Source organism: Haematobia irritans, chromosome 1, assembly GCF_050003625.1.
Source record: "Haematobia irritans isolate KBUSLIRL chromosome 1, ASM5000362v1, whole genome shotgun sequence".
Taxonomy (NCBI): Eukaryota; Metazoa; Arthropoda; class Insecta; order Diptera; family Muscidae; genus Haematobia; species Haematobia irritans.
Window position 1 is genome coordinate 56,105,528 of NC_134397.1, and position 23,415 is coordinate 56,128,942.

At 27.8% G+C, this 23,415-nt stretch overlaps 2 protein-coding genes across 4 annotated transcripts in view; one reads left to right on the forward strand and one right to left on the reverse strand.

Moving 5' to 3' along the window:
- SNF4Agamma (SNF4/AMP-activated protein kinase gamma subunit) overlaps window positions 1-23,415 on the reverse strand; it is a 514,590-nt gene that overhangs the window by 175,567 nt on the left and 315,608 nt on the right. The window lies entirely within an intron of this gene.
- LOC142220962 (uncharacterized) lies at window positions 14,559-16,360 on the forward strand. The gene is made up of 2 exons (XM_075290416.1): window positions 14,559-16,126; window positions 16,182-16,360. The coding sequence occupies exons 1-2, from the start codon at window positions 14,870-14,872 to the stop codon at window positions 16,188-16,190; spliced, it is 1,266 nt and encodes a 421-aa protein (XP_075146531.1). The 5' UTR covers window positions 14,559-14,869; the 3' UTR covers window positions 16,191-16,360.

Below are 23,415 nucleotides of genomic sequence, written 5' to 3' on the forward strand. Positions count from 1 at the left end.
TTTCTATAGAAGTAAAATTTTGAAAAAATTTTCTATAGATATAAGATTTTGACAAAATGTTGTATAGAAAAAAAATTTTGAAAAATTTTCCTCTACAAATAAAATATTGGTGAAATTTTGACAAAATTTTTAAAGAAATAAATTTGTGACTAAATTTTCTATGGAAATAACATTTTAACAAAATTTTCTATAGAACTAAAATTTTGACAAAAGTTTCTATAGAAAGAAAATTTTGATTTTGACAAAATTTTCTATAAAAAAAAATTTGACAAATTTTTCTATACAAATAAAATATTGATGAAATTTTCTATAGAAATAAAATTTTGACATAAATGTTTATAGAAATAAATTGATGACTACATTTTCTTTTGAAATAAAACTATGATAAAAATTTATACAGAAATATAATTTTAACAAAAATTTCTATAGAAATAAAATTTTGACAAAAATTCTATAAAAATAAAATTTTGACAAAAATTTCCATAGAAATAATATGTTGATAAAAGTTTCTATAGATATTTTGACAACATTTTCTATAAAAATAAAATTTTGACAATATTTTCTATAGAAATACAATTTTGACAACATTTTCTATCGAAAAAAAATTTTGAGAAAATTTTCTATAGAAATAAAATCTTGAAAAAATTTTCAATAGAAAAAAATGTTGAAAATTTTCTATAGAAATAAAATTTTGACAAAATTTTCTATAGAAATAAAATTTTGACAAAATTTTCTATAGTAATAAAATTTTGACAAAATTTTCTATAGAAATAAAATTTTGACAAAATTATTTATAGAAATAAAATGTTGACAAAATTTTCTATAGAAATAAATTTTTTATCAAATTTTGCTATAGAAATAAAATGTTTCAAAAGTTTTCTATAGAAATAAAATTTTGGCATAAATTTCTATAAAATTTAAATTTTTCAAAAATTTTCTACAGAAATAAAATTTTGACAAAATGTTCTATAGAAATAAAATGTGGACAAAATTTTCTATTTAAATAAAATTTTGACAAAATTATTTATAGAAATAAAATTTTGACAAAATATTCTATAGAAATAAAATTTTGACAAAATTATTTATAGAAATAAAATGTTGACAAAATTTTCTATAGAAATAAAATTGTAACAAAATTTTCTATGGAAATAACATTTTAACAAAATTTTCTATAGAAATAAAATTTTGATAAAATTTCCTATAGAAAGAAAATTTTAACAAAAATTTTTATAGAAATAAAATTTTAACAAAGTTTTCTATAGATATAAAAATTTAACAAAATTTTGTATAGAAATAAAATTTTGACAAAATTTTCTACATAAATAAAATTTTGACAAAATTTTCTACATAAATAAAAATTTTGACAAAATTTTCAATAAAATAAATTCTGAAAAAATTTTTTATAGAAATAAAATTTTGACAAAATTTTCTACATAAATAAAATTTTGATAAAATTTTCAACAAAAAAAAAATTTTGACAAAATTTTCAATAAAAAAAATTTTTGACAAAATTTTTTATAGAAATAAAATTTTGACAAAGGTTAGGTTAGAATAGGTTAGGTGGCAGCCCGATGTATCAGGCTCACTTAGACTATTCAGTCCATTGTGATACCACATTGGTGAACTTCTCTCTTATCACTGAGTGCTGCCCGATTCCATGTTAAGCTCAATGACAAGGGACCTCCTTTTTATAGCCGAGTCCGAACGGCGTTCCACATTGCAGTGAAACCACTTAGAGAAGCTTTGAAACCCTCAGAAATGTCACCAGCATTACTGAGGTGGGATAATCCACCGCTGAAAAACGTTTTGGTGTTCGATCGAAGCAGGAATCGAACCCACGACCTTGTGTATGCAAGGCGGTCATGCTAACCATTGCACCACGGTGGCTTTGACAAAATTATCTATAGAAATAAAATTTTGACAAAATTTTCGGTGGAAATAAAATTTTGGCAACATATTCTATAGAAATAAAATTTTGAAAATTTTTTCAATAGAAATAAAATTTTGACAATATTTTCTATAGAAATAAAATTTTGACAAAATTTTCTATAGAAATAAAATTTTGACAAAATTATTTATAGAAATAAAATTTTGACAAAATTTTCTATAGAAATAAATTGTGACAAAATTTTCTATGGAAATAACATTTTGACAAAATTTTCTATAGAAATAAAATTTTGATAAAATTTTCTATGGAAATAAAATTTTGACAAAAATTTCTACATAAATAAAAATGTTGACAAAATTTTCTATAGAAATAAAATTTTTACAAAATTTGCTACAGAAATAAAATTTTAATAAAGTTTTATATAGATATAAAATTTTAACAAAATTTTCTAAAGAAACAAAATTTTGACAAAATTTTCTATACAAATAAAATTTTGACAAAATTTTCTTTAGAAATAAAATTTTGACAAAATTTTTTATAGAAATAAAATTTTGACAAAATTTTCTATAGAAATAAATTGTGACAAAATTTTCTATGGAAATAACATTTTGACAAAATTTTCTATAGAAATAAAATTTTGATAAACTTTTCTATGGAAATAAAATTTTGACAAAAATTTCTACATAAATAAAAATGTTGACAAAATTTTCTATAGAAATAAAATTTTTACAAAATTTGCTACAGAAATAAAATTTTAATAAAGTTTTATATAGATATAAAATTTTAACAAAATTTTCTAAAGAAACAAAATTTTGACAAAATTTTCTATACAAATAAAATTTTGACAAAATTTTCTTTAGAAATAACATTTTGACAAAATTTTTTATAGAAATAAAATTTAGACAAAATTTTCTATAGAAATAAAATTTTGATAAAATTTTCTATAGAAATAAAATTTTGACAAAATTTTCTATAGAAATAAAATTTTGACAAAATTTTCGGTAGAAAGAAAATTTTGACAAAATTTTCTATAGAAATAAAATTGTGACAAAATTTTCTATGAAAATAACATTTTAACAAAATTTTTTAGAGAAATAAAATTGTGAAAAAATTTTCTATAGAAATAAAGTTTCGACAAAATTTTCTAGAGAAATAAAATTTATTACAAATAAAATTTAAATACAATAAATCATATAAATTTAAATATAAGTAAAATGGTACTACATTAAATTAACATAAATCAAAATAAATTAAATTAGTTTATATGATTTTAAATAAATTAGCTTAAATTATTATAATGATTAATGGAATTTCATATAATTTTTTTTCGCCCCAACTGAGTTTAGTATAAATACTAATACTAAAAAAAATTTCTCCGATATTATGGTCATTATATTTCTTTTATCAAAAATTAATAAAAGCAATTATCTTATCTTAGAAATGGATGGTACTTATTATTAAATGATTTCAACCTTTAAAAGTTCTCAAAATGTCTGGAGGTGTTTATATGACTCGTGTTGGCCAATTCATTGTTTTTTATTTTGGTATTTTTTTTACTTTTGTTTAGTAACAAAAAAACTCTTACTTTAAGGTTTTTAGAAACTGAAAACTACAAAAACTAAAAAAGAAATCAAATGTGCTATCACTTGTCAGTATTTATGAAATTTTTTATTATGCATAGCTATTTCGTTGTTGTTTTTTTTTTGTGGAAGTTGAAAATGTTTATAGAGCTTATCTGACCAAGATGGAGAAACCAAAAGATATTGATTGAATTATATAAATATTTTCTTTTAGATTTTTGTTTGTTTCTTTCTTTAATTTCCCAATTAAGTATTTATTGTATTGGTCTATATTCTTAGACTGTATGTAAGTGGCAACAAAGAATAAAGCACTTTCACCCCATCTATATATTGTGCATATATTTTTACGCAAAAATGAATATGACTGTGTCAAAAAAAAAAAAAAACAATTGATACCAGGTAACAAAAAATTTTAAAATCGTGTATATAGAAATTTTCATTAAATTTTTTTTTTTTGGCATAAAAAATTTTTAAAATTTAATAAATATTAAAGCTGAGATGCATATTTTGTTAACTTGCCAATTCTGAAGATGGTATTTGCTTTCCACAATAATAACACATTTTAACAAGTGTTCTTTTTTTGGGGCATTTGCTAAATATACTTGTCAGACAATATACAATGAAAAATATTGGTCAGTTGATGATGACGTTATTTTCTTAAACAAAAAATTAAGTGATTTTTTATCGATATGAGCGATATGATTTTTATGATTTTTTTGTTCTTCATACTTAATGTGGTAGAAACATGAAAAGAATGGTATTTATTAATTTAAAAAAAAAATAAATAAATCCCAAAAAATAAACAATCGGACAGGAAAATTAATACTGGCTACACTCAAAAAAAGTGAATTCTCTATTTCACCAACGCCAATTTAAGTTTATTTTATTTCATGGAATTATTATGTTTCGAAAAAGTTTACTCTACTAATAAGTTAAATGGACTAAAACACGGGAAAAATTATACACAAATAGAGCATGAAGATTTCCTAAATTAATTCAGTATTTCTTTAAATTTGTAAATTTTACCTTGAACTTCGTATGGTACTAAAGACATTTTTTTTGAACTACAAAATTTTCTTTATATATTGATTTATTCATTTTTGTGGCATCGGCGTGATTTGAGCGTTTGTAATAATTTTTTTAGTTAAAATTTTCTAAAAATAATTTAAATTTTCTATAATTAACCAGAATTGGTCTTCGCGTTGAGTTCACTGTTTTTTTCAGTGTAGTAGTAGTTTTTGGTATAATAATAAAAAAAAAAACATTTTTGTTTGTTTAATTAAATATCGTCAAAAAGATTAATTAAAACATATAAATTAAATTTAATTCAATCTAAAGAAAAATTTAACACGTATATACAGTCAGGAGCCGGAAATCATACACTTCTACAAAACAAAATTATTTGTATCCAAAGATATTGACCTTCTCTAGAGGATTTTGATACGCGAAAATTTAGACCAACATCGGTTCTTGTTGTTGTTAGTTTTTTCTTTCACACTAAACAAAGTTCGATGGGGAAACAAAATAAAATTGACAAAATTTTCTATAGAAAGAAAATTTTGACAAAATTTTCTATAGAAAGAAAATTTTGACAAAATTTTCTATACCAAGAAAATTTTTACAAATTTTTATATAGAAATAAAATTTTAGCAAAATTTTCTATTAAATTTTTACAAAACTTTCTATAGAAATAAAGTTTTGACAAAATTTTCTATAGAAATAAAATTTAGACAAAATTTTCTATAGAAATAAAATGTTGACAAAATTTTCTATAGAAAGAAAATTTTGACAAAATTCTTACAGAAATAAAATTTTGACAATTTTTTCTATAGAAAGAAAATTTTGACAAAATTTTCTATACCAAGAAAATTTTTACAAATTTTTATATAGAAATAAAATTTTAGCAAAATTTTCTATTAAACTAAAATTTTGACAAAATTTTCTATAGAAAATAAAATTTTGACAAAATTTTCTATAGAAGTAAAATTTTGACAAAATTTTCCATAGAAATAAAATTTTGACAAAGTTTTCTATAGAAAGAAAATTTTGACAAAATTTCCTACAGAAATAAAATTTTGACAAAATTTTAGCAAAATTTTCTATTAAACTAAAATTTTGACAAAATTTTCTATAGAAAATAAAATTTTGACAAAATTTTCTATAGAAGTAAAATTTTGACAAAATTTTCCATAGAAATAAAATTTTGACAAAGTTTTCTATAGAAAGAAAATTTTGACAAAATTTCCTACAGAAATAAAATTTTGACAAAATTTTGACAATTTTTTCTATAGAAATAAAATTTTGACAAATTTTTCTATAGAAATAAAATTTTGACGTGTTGTTGCATTACTATGTAACAAAACGAAATAAAAATAAGATTAAGGGACTTGTAAGTTATATGAAAAGATGATGTACAGTGGGAGAAAAGATGACTCAATTTGTAAGAGGAAATTTCCCAAATGTTTTCTCCATAAGGAGTTAGCATAAAGGGCCCAAAATTGGGTTATCTCTCCCAGCCAGATCTATACTAAATGCTGTGGAAAGGTTCATTCGCCCGAACCGAAACATGTATAGTCCAGGCGTATATAGATTTGGATCTGGCGTTTTCTTTTCAATGGCTCTATTAACCATGTTCCTTAATCTATCTGTCCATAAAGCTCGAAAAATAATTGTATAATTAGATATAATGCATTTGGACGTCAATTGCCTGTTTTCGGTATCAGGCTAACATGAAATATATAAGAAATAAAATTTTGACAAAATTTTTCGATAGAAATAAAATTTTGACAAAATTTTCTATAGAATTAGATATAATGCATTTGGACGTCAATTGCCTGTTTTCGGTATCAGGCTAACATGAAATATATAAGAAATAAAATTTTGATAAAATTTTCTATAGAAAAAAAATTGATAAAATTTGCTATAGAAATAAAATTTTAACAAAATTTTTTATAGAAATAAAATTTTGATAAAATTTTCTATAGAAATAAAATTTTGAAAAAAATTTCTATAGAAATAAAATTTTGACAAAATTTTCTGTAGAAATAAATATTTGACAAATTTTGCTATAGAAATAAAATTTGGACCAAATTTTCAATAGAAATAAAATTTGGACCAAATTTTCTATAGAAATAAAATGTTGACAAAATTATCTATAGAAATAAAATTTTGACAAAATTTTCTATAGAAATAATATTTTGACAAAATTTTCTATAGAAATACAATTGAAATAAAATTTTGACAAAATTTTCTATAGAAATAAAATTTTGACAAATTTTTTTATAGAAATAATATTTTTACAAAATTTTCTATAGAAATAAAATTGAAATAAAATTTGACAAAATTTTCTATAGAAATAAAGCGTTGGCAAAATTTTCTATAAAAATAAAATTTTGACAAAATGTTCTATAGAAATAAAATGTTGACAAAATTTTCTATAGAAATAAAATTTTGAAAAAGATTTTCTATAGAAAGAAAATTTTGACAAAACTTTATATAGAAATAAAATTGTGACAAAATTTTCTATAGAAATAACATTTTAACAAAATTTTCTATACAAATAAAATTTTGACAAAATTTTCTATAGAAATAAAATTTTGACAAAATTTTGATAAAATTTTCTATAGTAATAAAATTTTGACAAAATTTTCTATAGAAAGAAAATTTTGACAAAATTTTCTATAAAAATAAAATGTTGACAAAGTTTTATATAGAAATAAAATTATGACAAAATTTTCTATAGAAATAAAATTTTGAAGAAGATTTTCTATAGAAACAAAATTTTTACTAAATTTTCTATAGAAAGAAAATGTTGACAAAACTTTCTACAGAAATAAAATTGTGACAAAATTTTCTATAGAATTAACATTTTAACAAAATTTTCTATACAAATAAAATTTTGACAAAATTTTGATAAAATTTTCTATAGAAATAAAATTTTGACAAAATTTTCTATAGAAATAAAATTTACTACAAAAATAAAATCTTGACAAATTTTTCTATAGAAATAAAAATTTGACAAAATTTTCTATAGAAATAAAATTTGGACAAAATTTTCTATAGAAATAAAATTTGGACAAAATTTTCTATAGAAGTAACATTTTGATAAAATTTTCTATATAAATTTTTAAAAATAAAATATTTTTGTTTGGAAGTTTTGTGGTAAAAAATTAAATTTATTTAAACTAAAATTAACTAATATTTAATTTAAATTAAATTATTAAATTGAATCAAATGTGATTAAATTAATTTAAGCCATCTTTGCTCTCTGCGTACCGATTTTACATAGCTTTATATTTTACACATTATTTTCTCATTACTTTCAGACAAACTAAGGAAGCTAGTAAATACGACTGCCCTACCCTCTTGTATTGTATTGTTGTACGATAAAAAAAATTAATTCTGACGAATATTGTGTGCAGTTTTTTATCTATAAATAAAAAAAAAAAACAATTTTTACCGTTCATTTTCTTTGTTTGTTGTTATTTTTCTTACAAATATTTATTTATTTTTTTTTTCGACTGTTTCAAAAACTCAATCATTCTCTATTAATTCGTCATTTATTTGTGTATTTTTTTGTTTTTGTTTTTTGCCCATTTATACAAGTCCATTTCTTCAGATACAATTTTTAATGACAGACAGATTTGCTCTCACTTTGTTTTGTTTATTTGATTTATTGTTTTGAATTGTTTTTTGTGTCTAATTTATTGTTGTTGCAGAAAATTTAATTTATTTTATATTATTATGCCGTTCTATACTGTTGTATTTTTAATTTTCAATTTGGTTTCTCTTAAGGTCATCCACTTACAAAATGGGGAAGCTATCCCAATTATGGGAAATATAATTTATAAATATTTTGATGTATTCCACCATTTGGCAGTAATTTAAAAAAAAAAAATGATATATGCATTTGTAAATTTTGAAAATTCACACGTTTTGTTTATTACAAAAAAAATATATACCCTAGAAATATCAATATTAAATATGGTTTTCTAATGACGAATGTAATGAATTTTCAACCAGCTATTGCTATTGCGAGGCAAAAAATTGAAATTATGGCAAAATGAAATAATTTTAATTTGGTGTAAATAAATTTCACTGCCTCAATATTAGGAAGATACACCATTTAATATAGTAAATTTTAATTAGATTAAATTAAAAAAAAATAGATTCAATCTAATTTAGCTCAATTAAATTTGTTTAATTTTATTTAAATTTGTAAATAGAAATATGACCAATTTGCGAAAAATTATTGGTGGACAAATTTCATTTCCTTAATATGAGCATTCAAATGATCAAATTTTAATATAATTTAACAAATTTAAATAATTTAATTTTAATAATATTCTACGTCAGAGGCAAAATTTATTGTCATTTATTTTAACAGTGTGTATGTTATACCCGTATATGGCACACAATCGACGATACCGGCTAAAAACCCATCCCCCTTTCCACCCTGATTACACATAAAGAACTTTTTCTGATTCAACCACGAAGTTAATTGATCCAATTAATTTTGTAATTGAAATGTCTTCAATCACGAAAATGATAGTATCAATCACTAAAAATACTTAAATAAAAAATTAATTGCTTTCATTGGCAAATTTTAATTAATTTTTAATGGAATCAATTAAAACTTTAATTGATGTTGAGTACAAAACTCAATTAATTTGTTAATTAAAAACGTAACTATATTAAATTACTTTTTTAACTGACTTAGTGTTTTTAGTTTGATTAAAAAATTGTTCGTTTGAAATAAATTTTTAATGAAAAAACTAAGAAATTTTCCTTCACTTTTTTAACTTACTTAGTCTTCCGAGATTGATTAAAAAGTTAAATGTATCAATTAGTGTTTTTTAATTAAAAATTTAAAAATGTTCAATCAGTGACTTTATTAACTTAAAAAGTTAATTTTATCAATTAATTTATTAATGGAAAAAATTTTAAACTTTTTTTTTTTTTTTTTGGTTATATTTGTTTCTGTGTACCACCTCGGAACCGCTTACATTACTCATGTGATCGTGTCCTTGTCAAAAAATTTCTTGCTGAGAACGCCTTCAAGCCCTCTTCGCTGTTCTGACCACCGGCTACATCTAAAGCATGTATGCTCGGCATCATCGGAGCATACTATTATTCTTCATAAATACAATTTTCGAAAGAATTCGTGACCAAAGATTCGCCATAACTGTATGTGCTCTGTCTCGTTCCTCCATTTTTCCTGCCATTTATCTCTCGCCTCTTGTTGGATGTTCGGTATCAAGTCGCTCCTTTTTGTCACTCAATCGCCTGGAGGTCTATTTGGATCGTTCCTGATCACCCATAGAAAATCCAAAATTCCACCCAAATTCCAAAAAATAAAAACCTTTTTTGCTCATATCTCCTAAATCTAGATCGAAAAGGACCGTAATTCGAGATCACCCGTAGAAAATCCAAAAATTTCACACAAATTCCCAAAAAATCGAAATACGACAAGCTTCTTTTGCTCATATATCCTCGTATATCATATATAAAAATGCGTCCCAGACATGGTTGCCACTCGAGACAAAAATAATCTAACAAAATTTGGAGAAAATTTTACCAAAAACAACCAAATAAAAAATCTTATTTTGCAAAATTTTATATCTATAGAAAGATTTGTCAAAATTTTATTTCTATAAAAAATTTAGTAAAAATTTTATTTCTATAGAAAATTCTGTCAAAATTTTATTTGTATAGAAAATTTTGTCAAAATTTTATTTGTATAGAACATTTTGTCAAAATTTTATTTCTATAGAAAATTTTGTAAAAATTTTATTTCTATAGCAAATTTTGTAAAAATTTTATTTCTATAGAAAATCTTGTCAAAATTTTATTTCTATAGAAAATTTAGTAAAACTTTTATTTCTATAGATTTTTTTTTAATTTTATTTCTAAGAAAATTTTTCCAAAATTTTATTTCTAGATTTTTTTTTCAAAATTGTATTTCTATAGAACATTTGGTCAAAATTTTATTTCTATAGAAATTTTTTGAAAATTTTATTTCTATAGAAAATTTTGTCAAAATTTTATTTCTATTGAAAATGTTTTCAAAATTTTATTTCTATAGAAAATTTTGTCAAAATTTAATTTCTTTCATGTTAGCCTGATAATGAAACAGGCAATTGACGTCCAAATGCATTATATCTAATTATACAATTATTTTTCGAGCTTTATGGACAGATATAGATTAAGGAACATGGTTAATAGAGCCATTGAAAAGAAAACGCCAGATACCAATCTATACACGCCTGGACTGTACATGTTTCGGTTCGGGCGAATGAACCTTTCCACAGCCTTTAGTATAGATCTGGCTGGGAGAGATAACTCAATTTTGGGCCCTTTATGCTAACTCCTTATGGAGAAAACATTTGGGAAATTTCCTCTTACAAATTGAATAATCTTGTACATGTACAGTCCAGGCGTGTATAGATTGGTATCTGGCGTTTTCTTTTCAATGGCTCTATTAACCATGTTCCTTAATCTATATCTGTCCATAAAGCTCGAAAAATAATTGTATAATTAAAAATTTAATTTCTATAGAAAATTTAGTAAAACTTTTATTCTATCGGAAATTTTGTCAAAATTTTATTTCTATAGAAAATTTTTTCAAAATTTTATTTCTACCGAATATTTTGTCAAAATGTTATTTCTATGGAAAATTTTGTCAAAATATTATTTTTATAGAAAATTTTATCAAAATATTATTTCTATAGAAAATTTTGTCAAAATTCTATCTCTATAGGAATTTTTGTCAAAATTTTATTTCTATAAGAAATCTTGTCAAAATTTTGTTTCTATAGAAAATTTTGTCAAAATTTTATTTCTATAAGAAATATTGTCAAAATTTTGTTCTATAGAACATTTTGTCAAATTTTATTTCTATAGAATTTTTTTTCAAAATTTTATTTCTATAGAAAATTTTGTCAAAATTTTATTTCTGTTGAAAATTTTGTCAAAATTTTATTTCTATAGAAAATATTGTCAAAGTTTATGTCTATAAATGAACATTTTCTTTTGCTCATATATCCTAAACTGTGTGTCCTAGAGTGAAAAGGAGGTTAATTCGTGATAACGTATGGAAAATCCAATATTCCACCAACATCCGCAGCTTTTTCCGTTGTGTACTCTATCTGTTTGCTAGTTTTGAGTCCAGTCTTAGTAGGGAGTAAGACTACTTGATTGAGTGCTTTGGTGGGATTACCATGTCGTCTGATTTTTTTCGGGTGTATGGTAAGAACTAATTTACTACGCTCTTTGTAAATGCGGAAAGAGATAAGGCCCTAGATTCTCATATTCTATTTCATTGAACTTGAATATTTCCCTCGATTTTCATATAGTGGTGATGTAAAGTCAAAAAAAAATATATATTTTGCAGTTTTATTTGTGATTCTGATACAAATGTCCTCAACTCATTCGAACCACCGCAATGGATGGATGTACTTAGTATATGGCCGGCCTCATTCACCACCCTCGTCATTAACGTATTGTTGTTAAATTGCTTGAATTATGAACTTAATTAGATTTAAAGCCAAAAAGACTCGTGTGCATAACAAAATACATCATCTATGCGCTGATTGTAAGAATAAACAATTTTTCACAAAATATATAACGTGGCGTTGCACTTTATGTTCGAAATAATAGATGTGTTTTAGCTGAATGACAAGAAAATATAGAGGGATGAAGATTGACTTTGAAATATTTTCACCAAGTGCAGTTGTAGAGATGACTTCTTAGACAGGAGGTAAATAGTTCAGCCTCTAAATTCGGAGAGTAATTTTAGCGGCTTCGCTGAGTAATTCAGTATGAACTAAATTATCCATGTATCTTTTGTGACACTTATAAGTGTCTTTAGAGTGAGAGTTTGCATATTTGGTTTGGAATTACTGCCAAAATCATTAAAATGGAGAAAAAATTAGGAAATGCCCTTGAAGCATGGTTGGGGTAATCATATTCCTTCTCTGGGTCCCTTGTCATTGAGCTAAACATAAAATCGGGCAGCACTCAGCGTTTAGAGAGGTGTTCACCACTGTGCTATCACAATGGACTGAATAGACTATGTGAGCCAGAAATATTGGGCTGCCACCTAACCTAACCTGACCTAATCTTCTCTGGATATGGCAGCGTTATAATTTTTTGTTAAAAAACATCACTATTATTATTTGCCAACATTTACACCAAGCAAGTTAAGGCATAATCGTAGCAAAGAAAAATATTTGTAAGCGTGGAAATGCACATTTTATGGAATAAAAGTATTTTAAGTGAATTTGTTATTTCGCCTCACAATAGAAACGACCTTTGTTGGACATTATGAATGTCTAGTTTACGTTTTGCTTGCAGCTCATTTTCATAGCAAGTATAATGATTATTATTATTATTATTTTTTTTGCATACTTTTGTTTTTCTTCACTGATTTGTTTGTTCATGTTAATATTTGTGTAGGCGGCGATAGCACGTGATATTAAGGAAGTGTAAAATGAGAAAGAATGCTTAAAAGACAGATTACTTGAACAATGTAGGTGAATTACATAGTTCAAGTTTAAAATAGGGTTGTTACACAGAGAAAAAATTTGATTCAATCCAGAAATTAATTCGAAAAAAAAATATTTTTCAGATATCTGGTATTTCGAGGGTGTTGAGGCAAAAATTGAAGATATGAGCCAGAAACCTAGTACCATTTTCTCCAATGGGCTTCACCATTCTCGTAGCCTACTATGTGGGCCAATTGCGGTGGAACTTTTGAGGTCTTTATCGCCTGGCTAATGAGCATGGGGGGACTGGCCTAAATATACGGAAGACTAGGCTTGCCTTCGGCTTGCACGGTCTGCAGTCTGGAATGCGTGGAAAATTATCTGCAAAAGTCATTCACTATATGAGTCTCGTACTTCGGATTTTCCCCAAATGAAATTAAGATGTTGTCTTTCCGTTAGGGGTTCGAAAGTTTCCGAATCTGAGACCGCAACCGTTCCAAGATCGGACACCGTCAAATGCTTGTGCCACTTCTCTCCTTCAAATGCTGATGCCACTTCTCTCGTTTATAGGGTGCCAAAAGCCAGTCGATCCCCTCAGCGAGACTCCGTTCTCTCCAATATGCCTCAACATCCTCGTAAGCAAACCATCTGGGGCAATGGCGATAGAAATTTTCGATTAGAACTATTACCACTCTAAGCTGATAAACACAAGTCTCGCTTTTGCCTTCTACTTGCACAGTCTGCAGTCTGGGGGTGCTCGGTGAATTGTCTGCAGAAGGCGCTATATGTGTTTTGTACTTCGGATTTTGGCTCCCAAATTAAATGGAGAGTTTGTCTTTTCGTTTGGGTTTCGAGAGGTTCGGAAACATCGACCACAACCGTTTGGATCCAAGAATGGAATCCTTGAAATGCTTGTGCCATTTATCCCGTTTATAGGTGGCCAAAAGCCAGTCGATCCCCTTAGCGAGACTCCGTTCTCTCCAATGTGCCTCAATATTCTCGTAACCAAACCATCTGGGGCAATTGCGATAGAACTTTTCGATTAGAACTATTGTCTGGAGTACTCACTCCTAGCTGATAACCACAAGTGGGCGGCGTCTGAATTGAGTGCACGGAAGCCTTGCTTTTGCGAGGCTTCCCTGCCACCAATTCCGTGGCCACCACTAAGGATTGGTTCTAATCGAAAAAAAACCAATCGATCCCCTCAGCGAGACTCCATTTTCTCCAATATGTCTCAACATCCTATGTTAGTAACCAAAACCATCTGGGGCAATTGCGATAGAACTTTTCAATTAGAACTATTGCCTGGAGTACACACTCCTAGCTGATAAAAACAAATGGATGGCGTCTGATCTGAGTGCACGGAAGCCTCGATTTTGCCTTCTGCTAGTACAATCTGTAGTCTGGGGGTGCTCGACGAATTGCCTGCAGAAGACATTCGCTATATGGGTTTCGTAATTCGGATTTTGGCCCCCAAATTAAATGGAGAGTTTGTATTTTTGTTTGGGTTTCGAGAGGTTCGGAATCATCGACCACAACCGTTTGGATCCAAGACTGAAATCCTTAGTATAGCATGTACACTAATTGCAATCATACTTTAGATCATAAGTGTATTTATAAACAAAACGTTGTGTGTATATGTGTATTTAGTATTTAGCAATAAGCATAACAGGACTACCGCTCTTGAGTGAATTGGCATTTTGTCATTTTTGCCCTTCTGGCATTGCACACATAATTTTGGGATCAGTCTTTTGAGTTAACTGACAGAGGTTGGAAGCAAGAGCAGTGGTTCTGCTAGTAAATAAATAAAACAAAGAGAAAGCCATTTTAAATTGTTCTTTCAATCCTACAATCTCAGAAGTGGTTCTACCCACGAAGGGCCATTAAAAAACACATAATAAAATTTCTTAATAATAATGGAGGATGTACAAAACTTGACGGAGCTCTCATTAAAAGAGCTCAAGGCTGTTTGCGCACATTTTGAGTTACCGGCAACTGGTACAAAGGCTATGATGGCAGCACGGCTACAAAATGTGCCGCAACATGAACTAAAAAAAATTATTGAAGAAATACAATGTGAAGATATGCCGTTACTGGAAGGAGAAACCCCAATAAACAATACAGAAAAACAAGGTACAGTCGAGTTCTTACAACAACAACAACAAGCTATTAGCGGTGAAACAGAAATTCAAGTAACACAAAATGCCGAAAAAGTTTATGGAGATTTTCAACAACAACATTCTGAGTTCGATGTGCAGCAACAACAAACACAACATGCAGACAAATATCCAGATTGTGATCGACAACAACAAACTATTAGTGCTGGTAAGCGTCACCAAGGTGCAGTCGTCAATGTCGGCAGAGATAATATTCAGTTATATTTGAAGGAAATAGAATTGTTAAAGAGAGAAAATGAATTATTAAAGAGAGAGAACGAACTTCTCAAAACATCTTCATACAGCAGTATGGCAGACGATACTGTTCCACTTAAGTTCGTTTGTAATTTTATGCCCGACTACGATGGAAGCAGCGACGGCCGATTTTGGGTATCACAACTTTGCGACCTGCGGCACCAATACAAGTTGTCTGACAACATGCTTCGAGCTTTGTTTGCAACCAAACTGTCGGGTCGAGCACAAACTTGGTTGCACTCCAGACGATGGTCGGTAGCAGAAAACATAGACGATTTGTTCGAACAATTTTGTCTTGTGTTCGGTGCCAACGAAAGTAAAATGGAATTACGCAAAAAATTCCAGTGTCGATTGTGGAAGTTTGATGAAAGTTTTATGGATTATTTTAACGAAAAGTCTAAGCTGGCCGAAAGACTTTCGCTAGAAGAAGATGAGCTGATGGAATATGTAATTGACGGAATTCCTAATGTACAGATTCGCCGCCAGGCAACGATGCAGCAACATGGGTGCTGCGCAGATTTGTGTAAGTCGATGGCGTTTGTGAAACTTCAACCACCAAAGACAACTGTAACAAATGTTAAGACAGATGTGTCAACGAAAATGAATGTTCGTTGCTACAATTGTAACAGTGTTGGGCATTATGCAGCAGATTGTAGCAAACCAAGACGTACGCCTGGGACGTGCTATGCATGTGGTGTGAGTGGCCACACAGTAAGCGAATGTAGTCAAAACAAAAAGAAAACTGCTGCAGAAAATAATTATGTAAGGTATTTTAATTTTAGTTTTAATGGTAGCAATAATATTCCGATTTCTTTAGAATGCCTAATAGATTCTGGTAGCCCAGTGAGCCTTATTAGACAGGATGTTTTACCGTTCGGAACCCATATTCACAACTCAGAGGGTCAAAGTTTTTTTGGATTAAACAAATCTCAACTAATTTCTTTTGGAAAATGCCTCACTTTCTTAAATACAATAAACAAATCTTTTGAACTTGAACTCATAGTTGTTGGTATAAACTCGATGGGATATTCTGTTTTGTTAGGCCGAGATTTTTTGGAAAAGACTAATAGTAAAGTGTTATTGTTTGATGAAGGTTCAATTTATAAACAATGTGCTGTTGAACGGGGTGATGTAGGGAACAGGGGCGATAATTCTAAGCCTGATGAGACAAGTATTATGCTGGCTGGTGACTACACAAACTACAGTGAAACGTTAGAAGATTTTCAAAATCAGATTATGGCCATAAATCTATCGCAACAATTTACCGAGTTGGACTTAAAAGTTGGTGAGAAAATACCGAACAAATATATAGGCGTGTTAGAAAAAATTTTTCGAAAAACTTATGTTGCAAGGGAACGTCCCATTTTACCAAAAATACGGAGTGAAATGAAACTTGTTTTAGAAAACCCTAAGCCTTTTAACTGTCCACCTCGCAGGTTGTCCTACACTGAGAAACAAGAGCTACAGAAAATATTAGATGATTATTTGGAAAAGGGCATTATCAGAGCTAGTGAGTCAGAATATGCTTCCCCTATTGTGTTAGTGAAGAAGAAAACTGGCGACTTACGAATGTGCGTGGACTTCCGAAATTTAAATAAAATGACAGTGAAACATAATTATCCAATCCCTCTGATTGACGACCTGTTAGAGAGGTTGGGAAACAAGAAATTTTTTTCAAAATTAGACCTTAAGAATGGATTCTTCCACGTCTTTATGAACGACGAGTCAGTCAAATACACCTCTTTTATAACGCCTTTAGGACAATACGAATTTTTGAGAATGCCTTTTGGGCTAAAAAATGCACCCTCCGTTTTTCAAATGTTTATCAACAAAGTTTTTACGGATTTGATTAGACAGGAAAAGGTTATAGTTTACTTGGATGATATTATGGTGGCAACTAAAAATATTACAGATCATTTAGAAATTTTAGAGGAAGTTTTCAAACGAATTACGGACAACAAGTTAGAGCTACGTTTAGATAAATGTGAGTTCCTGCAGGAGAAAATAAGTTATTTAGGTTATACTATAAGCGGTAATGGTATATGTGCGGACAAAAGAGGGTTAGAAGCTATAGAAAATTTTCCTGTACCTGAGAAAGTCCGGTCAGTTCAGAGTTTTTTGGGCTTATGCTCTTATTTCCGACGGTTCATTAAAGACTTTTCTATTTTAGCTAAACCGCTCTACGATTTGACAAGAAAGGACAAGAAATTTTCATTCGGACTGCAAGAGTTAGAAGTGTTTGAAAAACTAAAGAAAAAGCTCCTAGAATCCCCAGTGTTAGCTTTATATGACCCCACGGCTGAAACGGAACTCCATTGTGATGCAAGTGCGTTGGGTTTTGGTGCTATTTTGATGCAAAAAAAGACGGACGGTAAATGGCACCCCGTGTTTTATTTTTCGAAACGGTCCACTGAAGCAGAGTCTAAATTTCACAGTTATGAATTAGAAACGTTGGCCATAGTTTATGCACTTAGAAGATTTAGAGTTTATTTGTGTGGGAAAAAATTTAAAATAGTTACAGACTGCAACTCTCTTATGCTAACTTTAAACAAAAAGGAGTTGAATCCTAGAATCGCTAGATGGGCTTTGGAGATGCAAAATTTTGACTACATAGTGGAACATCGTGCTGGTAAAAGAATGCAACATGTTGATGCATTAAGCAGATCTCAGGAAATTATGTTGGTTGGCACGAATACTTTCGAGGAGAATTTAGTGATAGCGCAGAACAAAGACGCCAATATAGTAAAGATTAAGGACAAATTACAGAATGGTGAGCATAAATATTTTGAGATGAGAGATGGTGTGGTATATAAAAAATTAGATCGTGAGAACTCGTTATTCTATGTACCGAACTCAATGGAAGCGCATGTACTTTATAAATATCATGATGAAATGGGGCATGTAGGTATAAACAAGGTAGTTGAGTTGATTCGTAGAAGTTACTGGTTTCCACATATAAGGACTAAGGTTGAAGAGCATGTCAGAAATTGTTTACAATGCATAGCTTTCTCATCGAAAAATGGAAGGATTGAGGGATACCTTCACAGTATTCCCAAGTCTGATAAGCCTTTTGAAATGATACACATAGATCACTATGGTCCAATAGACAAGAGTACTGCGAAGAAATATCTACTTGTTGTGATAGATTCATGTACAAAATTTGTTAAATTGTATTCGACCAAGACAACTAATACTAAAGAGGTGGTGAAATATTTACAGGAATACTTCAGGTACTACAGTCGGCCGAAATATATTGTTTCGGACAGGGGTTCAAGTTTTACGTCGCACGATTTTGAGAATTTCGTCCAGAGCAGTAATATTCAGCACATTAAGATAGCTACCGGTTCGCCTCAAGCGAACGGCCAAGTTGAACGAGTGAATCGGAGCCTGGGCCCAATGATCGCAAAACTACTTGAGACGGATAATGTTTCTAGATGGGATAGTGTTATAGAGACTGTAGAGTTTACCCTAAATAATACTAGGCACAGAACAATAGATGAATGCCCGAGTGTAATGCTGTTTGGCATAAGTCAAAAAGGAAAAATTTTAGACTGTCTTAGAGAAAATATTATGAATGAAAATAGAAAAGAGTTAGTTGAAGTTAGAGAAAACGCACAATCTAAAGAAAGGAAAGTTCAGAAATATAATGAAAAATATGTGAATTCGAAGAGAAAGAAACCAACGGTATACCAAAAGGGAGACTATGTATTTGTACGAAACTTTGATTGCAGTGTAGGTGCACCTAAGAAATTAATACCAAAATATAAAGGCCCGTACGAAGTGAAGGAAATTTTGGAGAATGATCGGTATGTGTTAGAAGATGTTGAAGGGTTCCAAAGGACCAGAATACCATATAGAGGCATTTGGGCTATACAGAATATGAAACCATGGCGTCAGGTCGGCCGTTTAGGAAAAGATTATGATCTCGATAATAATTTTAATTTTGAATCTGAATGTGAAGATGATATTGATAATGAGATACTGACTTGTGATTTAGGAAATGTAGAGTATACCTAGATTATTGTTATTACAGAAGTATCGGGAGATACTAAATGTCAGGACGGCCGAATTATAGCATGTACACTAATTGCAATCATACTTTAGATCATAAGTGTATTTATAAACAAAACGTTGTGTGTATATGTGTATTTAGTATTTAGCAATAAGCATAACAGGACTACCGCTCTTGAGTGAATTGGCATTTTGTCATTTTTGCCCTTCTGGCATTGCACACATAATTTTGGGATCAGTCTTTTGAGTTAACTGACAGAGGTTGGAAGCAAGAGCAGTGGTTCTGCTAGTAAATAAATAAAACAAAGAGAAAGCCATTTTAAATTGTTCTTTCAATCCTACATTAGTGGTGGCCAAAAACCAGTCGATCCCCTCAGCGAGACTCCATTCTCTCCAATATGCCTCAACATCTTCGTAACCAAACCATCTGGGGCAATTGCGATAGAACTTTTCGATTAGAACTGTTGCCTGGAGTACTCACTCCTAGCTGATAACCACAAGTGGGCGGCATCTGAATTGAGTGCACGGAAGCCTCGCTTTTGCTTTCTGCTACTACAATCTGTAGTCTGGGGGTGCTCGACGAATAGTCTGCACAAGGCATTCGCTAAATGGGTTTTGTACTTCGGATTTTAGCTCCCAAATTAAATGGGAGCTAACAAAACTCGTCTACATTAATCACATACGGAGCTCATGTTCATTCCATTTTCAAATAAATGAACCAAATGCAAAACATTAGTTACACAATTCCCTCTGGGGATATTATGGAATTTAGTAGTAGTCGCAGTAGCCACCAAATGCCACTATTAGTAATGTGGAATAGATTTTGCAAATGAAAAATTTATTATTGTCTTTTTTAAGAACACTGGATTTTTGCAAGATTTCAAATCTAAATTTTTTATTGCAACAATAAAACTTTCGCTTTCATGAATAACAAATAAAAACTCTTGTTTATACCTAAAAAAAATACAAAAACGAAAAACAACTAAAATTGCATTTATATTCATACTTTTGCCCATTGAATAATTTTATTGGTTTTAAAGAGGCAATTGCACTAGAATTTCCTTGAATATATTTGGTTTATTATATGGATTTTTTCATTTATTTTTTGTTAATTATTTTCTATTATTTTTCTTCATGGAATTTTTTTTCATAAACAATTTGTTTACACATTTGTATATTATTATTTTTATTTTATTTTGTTTTTTTTTTTTTACAGAGTACACATTGTATATTTTCTCAATAATAATTCATTATAGTTGTCTTGTGTTATGACATTTCTTTCATTTCGTTGTTTTAATTTAATTCATTTAGTTTTGTATAAATGTGCATATAGGCGACACACTGTTTGGTTGGTAAATATTTTTTTTTATTAATTTTCCATATTTGTTTATTTTTCACCAAGATGTTTTCTTTCAAGAAACTATTACATTTATTGTGGAAATGAAAATGAAAAACAAAAACAAAACAAAATAAATTTAATATAAAAACACCAAAAGTCTCGTCAATATAATTAACACAAAATAAAACAGTATATCACAATTTAAATAAATTAAAAAAACAAAAAAAGATATTTAATTTACTGCATAAAAATATATCGAGAAAAAATTAACGGAAAATAAAACGAAATCACTCAATATTTTGTTTTTAATTAATTAATTTGATTAAATGTTTAATATTTCAACTTTTTGAAGAAAAATATTTTTCTTTATAATTTTCCCTCTAAATAAAATATGTATTTTTTGCTATATTAATTTATTGCATAGTTAACTTACTGAAAAACAAGTTAAGCACAGAATAAAACCATATCACAAACTTAATAATTATTTCATTCAATTTAATCGATTTAATTAAATTATAAAATATATAAAAATAAAACCATATCACACAATTAACCCTTTCACTACCGATGTCCACGTAGAAGGACATTCGAAAAAGACAACAAATTCTATTTTCCCACTTAGTTTCGATTTATTTCTCGATGTTATTTTAAAGTAAAGGCTTTAATCTAAATAAGCTATAAATATTGTCCATATTGTTGAGGTCTAAAAGACATTTTTATAAACTTCTTTAACCATAAACGAAAAATACGACAATTTGAGACAATTTTTCTACTGTAGGTTTCTAGTAAATGGACATTTATACAAAAACTATAGCTGATACTTTTCGGGTTATTTTTGTATTTTTTTCTCACACTTTGAAAGATATTATAGGCCAAATAGCGCTTATTTCCGTAAGGCAATTTGGTCACAATTCAAGAATTAAGTTTTCAGAAGAAGCTCATATAGCTCTTGAAGTAATTGAGGTAGGTTTTCAAAATTACAATTTTTGTTCTACATGCTGTTAGTACAAGTAAAAACAGAAGAGAAATAAAAGTTTTTAACATTAATTTTATTTCGGTAGTGAAAGGGTTAATAATTTTTCATTTAGTTTAATTAATTAAAAATTTTTAAAATTTAAACTTCAGGAAGACAAATTCTTCCTTTACTATTTTCCCTATCTCAAATATTAGCACAAACTACATAACAATAACTTTTTCGTTAAAAATATTTTTTTTATGTTTAAAATTTCACATTTAAGAAGAAAAGTTTCTTCTTCTCTTTATAATTTTTCTTCTCTAAATCAAAACATATACAAAAATAATTAATTTAGTGCAAAAAAAAAAAAAATATATTAAAAAACTCAGCACAAAATAAAACTATATCACACAATTAATAATTTTATCATTTAATTTAATTAATTAATTTTTGGAAAATGTTTAACATTTAAACTTCAGGAACAAAAATATCTTCCTTTATTAGTTTCCGTCTCTCAAATATGTATTTTGTGATTTATTAATTTATTGACAAAAAATTAGCACAAATTATATCACTCAATTAATAATTTTTTCATTAAAATTAATGAATCATTAATGAATAAAATTTCACATATACGAAGACAAGTTTCTTCCTCTCTTTATAATTTTCCTTCTATAAATCAAAACATATACAAAAACAAATAATGTAGTGCATAAAAATATATCGAAAAAAAAATCAGCACAAAATTTTTTTAAATTAATTTGTTTTAATTAATTTGTTTAAATGCTCAATATTTAAACTTTACGAAGAAAACTTTCTTTAGGGCTGTTTTCTTTTAGCACTGGATATGCTAAGCCGTTAAGAACTAAAAGAAAACAGAGTACTCGTTTATCCAGGACATCTCCAAAAATATGCAACACTGTCATCAGCTGTTTAAAAACAATCACAGAAAATAAGTGAAATCTTGCATTTTTAATGTATCAAATGCTTCAATTAGTAATAAATATTTACTGCTGCGATTATTTATGACACTGTATCACTTTGAATTTCATGTTTTTCGATAAAATAGTAACAATAAATTGCTATTGTAAATCGAAGAAGCGTCACTTTATCCAAATACAATCTGGCAACATCGGCGCGACTTGCACTGATGAGATGTTCTGGATAGAACACCAGTGCAACGATGTTCTGGATAGCCCATACAAATGTTGCATCCAGTGCAAAAAGAAAACAGCCCTTTTATTATTTTGCCTCTCGAAATCAAATATGTATTTTTTTTTTTGATTTATTAATTTATTGCACAAATTACTTCACTCAATAAATATTTTTTTCGTTAAAATTAATTAATTATTTATGTTTAAAATTTCACATTTACGAAGAATATGTTCTTTTTGTCTTTATAATTTTCATTCTCCAAATCAAATTATATACAAAAACAATTAATTTATTGCAAAAAAATAGATAAAAAAATCAGCAAAAAATAAAACCACTCAATTAATAATTTTTTCATTTAATTTAATAATTAATTTTTTTTATAATGTTTAAAATTTCACATTTAGGAAGACAAATATCCTCATTTCTTTATTATTTTCCCTCTCCAAATCAAATAATTTACACAAATAATTAATTTATTGTACAATTATTTTATTGAGAAAAAAAATTAGCACAAAATAACACTCAATTAATAATTTTTTTCATAAAATATTAAAATATTTTTCGTAAAATATTCAAAATTTCACATTTAGG

Bases quoted from the DNA above. Each gene is read 5' to 3' on its own strand.
- LOC142220962 (XM_075290416.1), top strand. From the start codon at position 14,870: ATGGAGGATGTACAAAACTTGACGGAGCTCTCATTAAAAGAGCTCAAG.